The sequence below is a fragment of the Armigeres subalbatus genome, chromosome 3, assembly GCF_024139115.2.
Source record: "Armigeres subalbatus isolate Guangzhou_Male chromosome 3, GZ_Asu_2, whole genome shotgun sequence".
Classification (NCBI taxonomy): Eukaryota; Metazoa; Arthropoda; class Insecta; order Diptera; family Culicidae; genus Armigeres; species Armigeres subalbatus.
Window position 1 is genome coordinate 427,888,736 of NC_085141.1, and position 12,531 is coordinate 427,901,266.

The 12,531-nt window shown below is 38.9% G+C and overlaps 1 protein-coding gene across 5 annotated transcripts in view; it reads right to left on the minus strand.

The window, feature by feature from the left end:
• Positions 1-11,681: 11,681 nt before the first annotated feature.
• LOC134227475 (microtubule-associated protein futsch) overlaps positions 11,682-12,531 on the minus strand; it is a 39,912-nt gene continuing 39,062 nt past the window's right edge. For all 5 annotated transcript variants that reach the window (XM_062708997.1, XM_062708996.1, XM_062708995.1 and 2 more), the window contains 2 exons: positions 12,374-12,506; positions 11,682-12,312 (listed from right to left, as the gene is read on the minus strand). In XM_062708997.1, the coding sequence (XP_062564981.1) occupies positions 12,502-12,506 (5 nt within the window). In that variant the 3' untranslated portion in view covers positions 11,682-12,312; positions 12,374-12,501. The remainder of the gene's footprint in view (positions 12,313-12,373; positions 12,507-12,531) is intronic.

Below are 12,531 nucleotides of genomic sequence, written 5' to 3' on the forward strand. Positions count from 1 at the left end.
CTGTTTTATTGGCGTCAAAAGTTGGTTAAAATTTTGCGAAGGAGCGAAAAAAAATAAACATAGGCAGGGATTGCGTTTTTGTAGCTGCAATCTTCCGGGAATGGCAGTCAAAAGGTGCGTTCAGGGGAGTAGTTTGTTGTAAAAAATAATCAGGGCATTGGGTCATTTCCTATCCAAACTACAGCTTCCGTTTCAACTTACCCCGCATTTCAACTTGCCCCGGTGTACCTTACTAAAAGATGGACGAGAAACAGAATACAAATCTATATGCAATTACCTCACGGAATGCAAAATAGATATATAAGCCAAACAATAAAACAACATAACATCAGGAAAAACCAGGAAAAACGAAACTAAAATACATGCCAAACGGAAAAAGCAAAAATAAGACAAGACTAGCGGCGAGATGGATCTGTATAGGTCTCAGCCGAGCAGTTGTGAAGCAGAGGGACTTGGAGGGACTCGAACCCTGCATATGCACAGCCAAGATATTTAACAAAAAAAATGGTTTTCGTACGGCTGAGTTGCCGAATAATATGCAATTAATTGTAATCAAGTGTCGGTCTTTCACCGTCATTAGTCGTCTGAGTACACGCGACCGCTTACGTAAAGGCAATCAAACTCATCAAATGCTTTAGCCAAGCAAGCCTTTCCCGATCAAGAATGCATAACAAAATTATAACAAGGGGAGTTATTTATTTCAGAAAAATATTGTAACAAAATGTGTTATAAATGTTGCTGGTTAGTTGTTAAAATAACAAAAATTATATCAAAAATACCTCTAGCCATAACATAATTAAAACAGAGGTTGATACATTAATATCAACATTATAACAAACGTTGATATAATTTTTCTGTACAAAAATCTACTTTCAAGGTAGTTGCCTACATCACGGATAGAAATCTGGGACGCTACCACGCCGGCTTTCCATCCATAATGTAAACAATTAACTTTGTTCAACTATGTATTAATATCGAGCAGGTTCAGAGTTATACTGAAGGTGATTACCAATGTCAATTTTTCCAATGTCTACAAAAAATGTAGGTAATTATTTTGTGAAAATATTATAACTAATGTTGTTATAATTTTGATATAAAATAAAACTGGACGAAGGCACATTTTTATCAAATTATCTAATTATAACACACGTTGTTTTAAATAACAACAATTGATAGAATTGAGTTATAATTTTGTTATGCATTCCTGATCAGGTTGGCACAGCAGAGTGCGATTGAATTCGCATTCTATACTGTCCCTTAGCCCGTTACTGGGGGCATGGGTGCGATCCTCTCGTTTAATAAACAATGTGCACTCGCTTGACTGTGGATATACAACAGTAAAGCACATGTGGAGATTGGGCAATTCAAACATCCGAAAGATATTAAATTTGCAAAAAAAGAGCTAACCGCGGTGGAGGTTGGTACTCGGATTCTGATGGCTTTAACGGGACCTTTAAGTGGTCTTGTTGTGTAGTGGTCATCACGCCTATCTAGAGAGTAGGAGGTGGATTCTTGGATTCTTTTTCGAAAATTTCATATCAATTTGTTCATTTCGAAGCATGTGTTGTGCATATGCACAGCCAAGATATTTAACAAAAAATGGTTTTCGTACGGCCGAGTTTCCGAATAATATGCAATTAATTGCAGATTTTGTGGTCTTCCAGCAAGTCGGTCCGTCGTATTCACGATCGTTTCTCGGAACCGCGACAGTGTCCGTGAGAGTGGATCCAGAGTCCGCAAATTCGTCGTCGAAAATCTCCCGTAACAAAGTTTTTGATTGTAAATCAATAGTTATTTGATTGTTTTCAATAGTTTCACTATTTTTACTCAAAATTGATTATATTTGCAGTCCAATGAAACAATAAAGTTGTGCCAAATAATGCTCTTTGCTGTTGAAATAATTCGATAAATGTTGAAAGGTGCAAAATCTGATGGAGCTCTACAGCCAAGTCTACAGCTACCATGGGAAGGAAAGGGTCAACAGATTGGTATTAAAATCGCCAATGAGAAAAACATTGTCGTAACTAGTGCTGAGATCAACTAGCATATCAGACAAACATCATGAACAGTCATTGTCCGGTGGATCCAGTGCGAAACAATCCGTTTTATCATTTGAGTGTGAGGTAAGCTCTGTCAATACTATGCGGCAAGAAAGGTGTTCTTTGTAATACACTATGATTCCTCTTCCACGCTTATAAATTCTATCATTACGCACACATCGGTATCCAGCAATAGCTACACTATGATCAGTAGTTTTGTAAGTTAGCCACGACTCAGTGAAACAAACCACATCCACTTTAGATTTTCGTAAAACATGTCGAAGTTCTTTTTTTTTCCAAGTTCGTTTATTTGGTAGGCTCAGGCTTGTATAACACTTTACGGACCCATGGTTCTTTGTGATATATACAATCAATATCATTTAATTTTTCAGTTAGTAAGAGAGGGGTAGAAGCCAGCGTACTCGTGGTGACTCGAGGTTGGTTACAATGTTTAAGGATGGGCGGGGCTAAGGGTTTGGGATCAGGGAATTTCAGCTTCTCATCCGGGTATTTGGCGTCAGGGACGATGTGGCGTGTCGTCGTGCTCGAGGAATGGTTCGACTGGGAGCATCTTCCGGATGGCCAGAGTTATGGTGCTCTACGGAACAGAAAGCAGAGACTAAACACAACAAAAAAACTTTGAAGAAAGAAAAAAACTATTAGATTTGGATATCAGAAGCACAAAGAAAACTATAAATGGCCTGCATATAGACCACATCACGATCTCCCAAAACACCTCGAACTTCCCTGAAGGGTTGTTTACCTCGGGCCACAAGGGTATCCAATAATTGCTCTCTGGAGGCGTCATTTTCCGAGCAGGACCAAACTACGTGATCGATGTCATCATAACCGGCTCCGCACCTACATAAGTTGCTATCGACAAGGTTTATTCTGTACAGATGTGCGTTTAGTGAATGGTGATTAGACTTAAGTCTCGACATCATGCGAATGAAGCCTCGACTTAAGTCCTCACCTCTGGACCACGCTCGCCCAGAAACTTTTGGAACTATAGAAAATAGCCACCGTCCAAGTTCGTTGTGTGTCCAATTATTTTGCCAACTTTGAAGATTACTCTGACGGACTAATGGGAAAAAACTCGTTGCTCGAGAATTGTCTATCATAAACCTCACCTTCCTGTGCGCCCACCTTTTGCCAGCAGAGTCTGCCTTCTCATTGCCGTAGATTGAGAAGTGAGAAGGGACCCAAACAAAGGTAATCTTGAATGATCTTTCGACCAAAACACGCATCTGCTCTCTTATGTTTGAAAGAAAGTAAGATGCGTGCTTAACAGGTTTCATCGACCGGAGTGCCTCGATAGAACTAAGACTATCCGAGAAGATGAAATAATGGTCTACGGGCTGATTGGAAATTAACCCCAAAGCGAAGTTAATTGCTGCCAGCTCAGCAACATAAACCGAACACGGTTCCTGAAGTTTTTGGAAGGTGGTTGAAGTCACATTGAAAACACCGAAGCCAGTGGATCCGTTGATGCGAGAACCATCAGTGAAATATCTGTTATTGCAATTGACATGTTCATATTTTTCAGAAAAAAAGTGAGGGAATAGATATTTGTCGAAGATGATCTGGTATTCCTTGAATAGCATGTTTCATGGACAGATCGTATACAATTGAGGAACTGTCGTTGGTGAAGTGAACTCGAGGTGTATTATAACACGGAAGACAAAGATCTGATGATATGTAGTTGAGATAAACTCTCAGGAATCTTGAACGACAAGTTAGTTCAAGCATATTATCGAAGTTATGTAAGACAAGTGTGTTACTTGTCCCACATTTGATGAGTATTCTAAGTGAGAGCTCCCAGTAACGGTGCTTTAAAGGAGTGACTCCAGCAAGCACCTCCAGGCTCATGTTATGCGTTGAATGCATGCAGCCAAGGGCAATACGCAAACAACGATACTGAATTCGTTCCAATTTGATCAGGTGGCAATCAGCTGCTGAGAGGAAGCAGAAGGAGCCATACTCTAAAACAGAGAGAATAGTCGTTCTATAGAGTTTGATGAGGTCTTCCGGGTGAGCACCCTACCATGTTCCGGAGATAGAACGTAGAAAATTGATCCTTTTCCGGCATTTTTGTATCAAATACTCAATGTGGAGTTTCCAGGTACATTTGGAATCAAACACGACCCCAAGGTATTTAGAAGATAAAGATTGGTTGATGTCATCATTCAACAGCTTGAGTTTCAGTTGAGCAGGATACCGCTTCTTAGTAAACACAACCAACTGAGTTTTTTGCGGTGAAAACTCGATCCCTAGATGTCTGGCCCAAACAGTCAGATTATCCAGGGTACTTTGCAATGGTCCTTGCAAGATAGCTGCACATGGACCTCTTAGAGAGACCACGGCATCATCTGCAAGTTGTCTGAGCGTGCATTGTCCTTCCAAACAATTGTCAATATCTTTGACATAGAAATTATAAAGCAAGGGACTTAAACATGAACCTTGGGGAAGGCCCATGTAACTATTTCTGGAAGTTGTCAGACTGCCGAGTGTTAAGTTCATTTGTTTTTCTGACAACAAATTGTACAAGAAATTATTCAAAAATACGGGTAGCCCATTACTGTGCAGATTGTCTGACAGTACTTCAATGGAAACTGAATCAAAAGCGCCCTTAATATCCAAGAATACTGAAGCCAATTGCTCCTTGTGCGCAAAAGCCAGTTGTATATCTGAAGAAAGCAACGCTAGACAATCGTTTGTTCCTTTACCTTTACGAAATCCAAACTGAGTATTTGACAGTAATGCATTTTTCTCGACCCAATGGTCGATTCTTGAAAGGATCATTTTCTCCAATAATTTTCTCATGCATGATAGCATGGCAATCGGTCGGTATGAATTATGATTAGACGCTGGTTTCCCAGGCTTTTGAATAGCTATTACTTTGACCTGTCGCCACTCAGGTGGCACAATGTTGTACTCCATGAAACAGTTGTACAGGTCAAGTAATCGTCTTTTTGCGATATCTGGGAGGTTTTTCAGAAGATTGAATTTGATGTTATCGCATCCCGGAGCAGAGTTATTCGATGAAAGAAGAGACATAGGAAGTTCCAGCATTGTGAATGGTCCACCCAAAGAACCGGGATCATTGACTGATTCTCGAAATAGCGGTTCTGCTGGTACGGACTCTGGACAGACCTTCTTTGCGCAGTTGAATATCCATCGATTGGAGTATCCTTCACTCTCGTTTGTGGAAGGGCGCTTTCGCAGGTTGCGGGCCGTTTTCCAAAGTTTTGTCATTAAGGTTTCTCGCGATAGTCCTTCGGCAAAGCGTCGCCAGTAGCTACGTTTTTAGCCTTGAGAAGATTTTTGAGCTTTCTTTCAAGCCTCAAATACTCTTCGAAAAGCTCAGACCTTCCGTATGTTACGGAAAGCCTTGAAGGCATCAGATTTCTCAGAATACAACTTAGTACATTCATCATCCCAACCAGGAGTGGCTGGTCTTCTTATGACGGATGTACTTGGAACGCGTCGTTTCTGAGCTTCTAGTGCGCTTTTTAATTAATTCGGTAAGAAATTGATATTCATCCAGCGGTGGAAGAACATCAATTGATTCAATAACAATATTTACCGCCGATGCAAATTTTGCCAGTCAATGTTCTTCGTGAGGTCGAAAGGAACATTAACTGGCTCCAGATTGTTGATAGCTACTTTTAATTGTGGTAACTATCGGCATATGGTCACTACCGTGGGGATCTTGGATAACCTTCCACGTGCAATCTAACGATAGTGAATTTGAACATAAAGACAGATCAATACGGCTTTGTTGACCATTTGTTCCTATTCGAGTTACTTGTGTTCAAAATATTCAAATTGAAATCGTCACACAAATCATAGAAAATAGGCGCTCTATAATCGTCATACGTTTCGCCCCATCCAATACCATGTGCGTTCATATCACCCAATATCAATACTGGAGATGATAGGAGGGAGACTGCGCTCAAAAATGTCGACGATTAATAGAGGCATTTGGAGGAATGTACACTGAAGCTATGCAAAGATCTTTATTCTTCACATTTACTTGGCATGCGACGATTTCTAAGCCGGGAACAGTCGGAATGGGAATTCTGTAGAAGGAGTAGCATTTTTGATCCCCAAAAGAACGCCACCATAATGATCATCCCGATCTTGGCGAATAATGTTAAAATCGTGGAAGTTGATTTCATCTTCAGAAGAAAGCCATGTTTCACAGAGTGCAAATATGTCGCAATCAGAATTGCGAATCAAAAACATGAACACGTCTATTTTATTTTTAAGACTATGACAGTTCCACTGCAGCACAGTGATTGTATCTTGTGTAATAGCCGTATTATCCATCGAAAGATACAATTCCTGCAAGAAGAGGGCCATGAAACAGTCAATTGCTTCAGATAACTTTCCACTGTTGGTATAAAGAGGTCAATGATTGGCCTCAATGAATTCGGAATATTGAATAAATTCAAAAACGGTCCACAAGGTCCTTAAAGGAGATCAATCCTCGCTTGGACGGAGTACTTTTTGGGAAGAACGAATTGAAGTTTTATTTTCATTGATTCTCCTAGCCGGATGTTTCTTGGAAACATCGGTTTTGGGCAATGGCGGGAATGTCTTGCTGCAAGATGGATCCAAAGGAGCAGTGAAGACAGGTTGCTTCGGGATTTTAAATAATCCCCCATTGCCTTCAGATTTGGGCAAGCTTTTATGGATGACTTTTGATTTCTTACGGCGCGATCCCGGGGAAGACGGTTGCTTCCTCTTTTCGGGCACGTGTACCTCCGTAGAATCATCCATATCAGCTGTGTCACGAGTCCAATTCGTCAATGCAAATGGAATCATAATAATCACTTACTTGAACGGTAGCTGAAATAGCAGCCTTTGCAGTGGTATCGGCGGATGTGTCTTGCGCTTTAACCATTTCCGCATAAGTCTGCTTGGAGCGCTGTACCAACGAGCGCTTCACTTTTTGGGTGTGCTTTCTGTACACCGGGCAATCTTGCAAACCATGGGCAGGAGCCATACCGCAATAAGCACATTTTGTGGCTTGTTGCTGGCAGGATTCCTCCCGATGTCTTTCGAAACATTTACCACAACGTGGTTTGTTGTCACAAAACTCGGCAGTGTGACCAAGTTGTTTGCAATTGGTACAATTAAATACCCATGGTACAAAAAGACGCACCGGAAACAACATATTCTCTAAATCGACATATTTTGGGAGAATCGAACCGGCAAACGTCACCCGAAGCGAGCCTGACTTAGAATATACCTTTTTGCCATCTACCATGGTTGCTGAGTGCAATTCCTTGCAATCCAGAATATCCACGGTACATCGTACATCCTTGCAAGTCAGGCTCGCTGCGTTGATCACACCTTCGATTTCGACCTCCCGCGAGGGGACATAAACTAAATATTCTACATTGTACGCCTTGTCTTTAGCAATTTCGTTCGCCACCTGATATGTACGTGCGGTGATTCGTAGCTTGTTCCTGTTGATCTGATTAAAATCAAGCTTCGTAAAACGACGCGTCAAATCTCGCTTAATGCCGAGAAAGTCTAGACTTTTCACTTTCTGCCGAAAGTAAACAACCCAAGGCCCAGGCGAAGCCGCATGGTACAATTGTGTGCGGACATCTTTTAAAGGACTACCGCCCCCCATAGTCTCTGCCTCCATTCTCACCTCGCAAGGTGGAAGGACTATTAATTCTTATACTAACTTAGAACTAATAGCAAATTAGAAAAATATAAAAAACTAATTTAATGTATTATAATTAATCCCACTCTGTATCAGAGATGGGAGAACAATAAAACAATGCCTTCCACTTATCTGCGCTGCTGCTGTAGGTAGCAACAGAAACAATAGCCTGCTTCACTGGCGTCGCCAGAAGCAGCTACTTCGCTCGCCGACAGTAATCGCCTTGGATCCGTAGGTAGGCACCACACAATAGACACGCACTACCGAACAAAACCCGCGATGAGACACAGCACACACGTCTGGCTCGTTCGAACTATCGGCACGGAATGATGTCGAAGTTCTTCTAGCTTGTTGGTTTTTCTTGCGCAAAGACTTTGTACATTCCCATTGCAAATATTAAACTTCCCTGAAAGCAAGACTGCATTCAGAACAGCCCCTGGAATGTTATTCACGGCTTGATCGGTACTTGGCCAGATTATATTATTATATTATATTTTGATAAATCGGTAGCTTGACTACAGAAAAATCGGTAGTTATCGGTAGGCCGGAAAATGTATCAAATCATATGAAATTTTATAATTAAGACGCGCTTAGCGTCATGTTGAAAAATTCCATATAACCTCTTCCAAAATATGTAAATCTGACAATTGAAAAGTTCATATGTAGTGTAAGTTCAGAATAATATAAAATGTCCTACCAAAAAGTAGCTGTGTAGACAAAATTAAAGTATATTTGACACACTGGAGATTCAACTATTCCGATATTTAACTGTCTGGGAAGTAACTAAAATCATTCAAATCTTTTTCAAGAAAGATTAATATGTTATTTTTACTTTTGTTTAGCGAGTTGAAAATCGGTAGTTCTCGGTAGGAGTTTTGAAAAATCTGTAGTTTTCGACCTTTCGTCTATGAATCGGTAGGTGAGTCAAAAATCGGTAGGACTACCGAGAAATCGGTAGGTCTGGCCACCCTACTTAGTGTTGAATTGGTACAGTGTTGCTGGTAATGATTTAAAAAATGTAATTATACACAACAAAAAAAGAAGATTAAAGTAACAAATTAAAATTAACCCACCGTTTACCGTTCAACACGTTTTATAGAAAGTGTTTTTAGCATAAGAAACAAAGCTGAAAAATATTTTGCCTTGCCATACTCTACCAAAATGAAATTTTATCGTCAAATAGAGTGACAATGAAGTAGAACCAAATTATTCCTCCTACAAAGTCATAATCTCCACATTAAAATGTATACGATGCACAAAAACGGCCCTGGCCCATCTTGCCCCCCTAACCCTATACAAACATTTTTTTACGTCGGTTTAGGGTTCTAACCAACTTTTTTAAAAGGATTACAATATATACGTATAATCGAATGGGTTCTGTTTATTATCAATGAAAATAAGCAATTATTGGCCAAACTACCCCATTGGCGAAATTACACCGACACCCCCTATATGCTGAATCACGCCAACGATTATGACAAGAAAAGTGTAAAGTGTCATCACAATAACAGAACCGAACACAACAAATGTTAATTATTTTTTCAATTGATTTATATTATTTGATTTCAATCATAATCATGATTTTCTTCGGTATATATATTACATGTGTAGATTACTTTTTTCTGATTTTTTTCATTTTTTCAATAAACTTAGATCACTTTTTTAAAAATATAAATATACAAAAAGAATATTTTAACATAATATACTCTATGGGTATAATTTTTGCAGTGGTTTCCACAAAACGTCTGCTTTTCAGTATAATATATATGATTACCCTTAAACCTAACAGAGTAGTGAGTGTGTTCTATGTTGTCAGTACCTACTGTTCGGCGAATGAATAAAAGTTGAGATGGAGCACAATTGTTTATTTACACTTGCATTAGAGAGTATATACAAAGGAGTCCTTCGCAAACGCACTGCGTCTTTTTTGTATTTAAAGGACTATTGTGCTCCTACTAGTTGGGTTGTGTTGAATTGTTAAAATTTCAAGCTTAGGCTCTGCTCTCTGCGTTTGTCTTAATCATTTGGGTTGTCGCTAAGCGTCACATGTACATACGAGGAAAGGGGGATGATCTAACGGGAGTAAATAAAATCGATATAAAGCAACGAGTAAAAAATGTTTCAATTTCTAAGAGTTTTTCTACAGCAGGATTTTGCTATTTGCTTCCCACATACTACGAGCAATTTTCATTCAAGGGCTGATGTTTGTTTTTAAGTTTTTAGTTATAGCCTATAATTTAGCGTCAGTGATTTAATGCCTTATTTTTGCTTAGGTTAATAAGTTTTAAACTTTTTAATTTTATTGCGAGATGACGTAAGGGTATTCCATTCGACAGTTGGTTTATTACTTTCATTGCAACATTATGATAGATTCAATGAGTAACGAGATTATTGATCAATTTGAGAAAAAATATGGAGTTTGTGAAAACATGTAGGGAAGATGGGAACCTGTCCCAAAATTCAACTAATTTCAAAGGATCATTTTCATCTAGCAAGAAACTTATCTTTTTATAAGATGCTATGAGTAAAGCACCGAAACCAATATTGTTCCCATTCAAACCGCACTTTCGCACCGCTCAATCAGATATCAACAAAATGATGATAATAAAACCCGATACCTACTTAAATTTCTTTTACCACACATGCAAAAACCAATAGGAAAGCAACGACATATTCAATTATCTTTTGTAGATTCACGCAACGCTACACATGTAGCTCTTTTCACCGATTCCTGTGAACTTCACCGAAATATAAATAGCAGAGCTGTTCGGTTTTCACAGCTTTACTGCTAGATTTCCATGAAATTTCACTGAAACCTGAGAATTTATCAAGTGTGTATGCAATAGTCAAGTGAAAAACCAACTGGCTCAACAGAAACCCCTATTGTTGCTATTTTGATTATTTTATCCGTTCAAACGCTTTATCGTTCTAAGCCGTCTTTTCTTCACATTCGTCATCTAAATTATCCTTTTTCTCAACTGCGCGTATGTGTGACCCCCCAAATGAAATTGTACGTGCTAAGCTATGATGGGGTGTACGTTATTCTGGTTGCTTTTACCTGTGTGTTCTATTAGCTAGAAAATTTGCTTACTCTCCACTTTGAGTGAATTGTTATTCGTTTTTGCCTTTCGCGACGGTACTTTCTAAATATATTTTATGTTTTTATACATGCTATTTGTACTATTTTACACCATGTTGTCGTTTTGTGTTTTGTTTGTCGTTTTCGTGTTTTAATAAATTAGCATTTCACTTTTCTGCATGTAAGTAGACAATTTTGATTAAGAGTAGCATTATGGGACAAGCTTTCGTCATTTCTGTACACGTTTAGGGTCGTACACTTATTACGTAAGCATTTTTTCAGGGATTTTCTACCCCCTCCCCCATGTAAGATTTTTTTCATACAAATGATTTTTTATTTATATGGAGCGTAAGATATTTACCGACACCCCCTCCCCCCCTAAGTGCTTACGTAATATGTGTACGGCCCCTTATTTACAGATTTGGGATAGTGTTGTAAAAAGTGTCAGTTGCTATAAGTAGGTGGGTTATTGAAGAAGATGGATAATATTGACTGCTATTTACATTTAATTCACTGGTTGATCTAAAACAAGCATAGAATTGGCGATACCTAATCGGACCCTTGGCGTATTGATGGATTCTTTGCTATTGTTCTACTGCTTATTGCTGTTTATTACATCTAACAATCCGAAATGGCTTCTTTCCTAAAAAGATCATTTACAAAATTTACAGTTTTCACAACTTCTGAAATCAGTCTTCGCGATTCAATATTTTATTTTTTTTACCTATGTACAGTGTCCTAATTGCTAAGGATCCAATACGGTATCGCTTCTTCCAATATATTGCCTTCTTAACTACGAGAATGCGATTGATGGGGACTAATTGTATTGGAATTCAAGACTGGCACAAAACGCTGGCCGGACATTGAGCACACAGTCGCGTTTACACAAGTAGTTGATATTTATTTCGTTCAAATTGTCAATAAAATTGTTTGTGGCAAACAGAAAAGGGGCGCTATGAACGAATGTTACAGTTTATACAATGTATTTTATTCTACATAGATGCGGCGCTCGCAATGTTATGTGACTTCATCATCATCGTTCAAACAGAAAATGGCTTCGAACTGGGAGCGACCTCCGTCTAATGCTATTCGAAAACTACTCTTGATCCTAAATTACAATATTACAATTACGGCACTAAACCTAGGAGCTTCATCAGAACATCACAATATATCCTACGAATCATCTTTACTTCCACAAGAAGTATATAATTCCTTTCAAACTGTTCTTTGCTAATAAAAAACAATACAAAAGATCTCTTCTTATTTGCGCGCCAGGCGTTTCTCTGTTTCCACACCTTCTCCATATATCACTCCGTAACTGCTGGCTACGTTCCCGGGCTGGTACACCTTGTGACCAGCGTGCCGTCCAAGACTGCATTTAATTGCTTTGTGGTTTGTAGTTTTTTTTATACATGTCATCTTCCTTGTTGATATCTACTGCGCTGGTGGTGATCAGCGGTAGGTCATGCTCAATTTCTTCATTGACTGAACTAGGGCCAATATGTGATGCACTAAAATTATAAACAATCATAAAATATAATATCATACCATCTATTTTTGTTTTTGTCATACCTTGTAGATCAACCTTTGAAAGTTGTCGTTGAACTGCGTCGTCTATTGAGCCAGAATTAGTTCAATAGAAACGCCACTTTCAACTAAAGCTAGTTTCCATCTTTTACTGATTAGTCAAATCATTCGAATCACACTGTGAATAAAGGAAAAAAAAATGA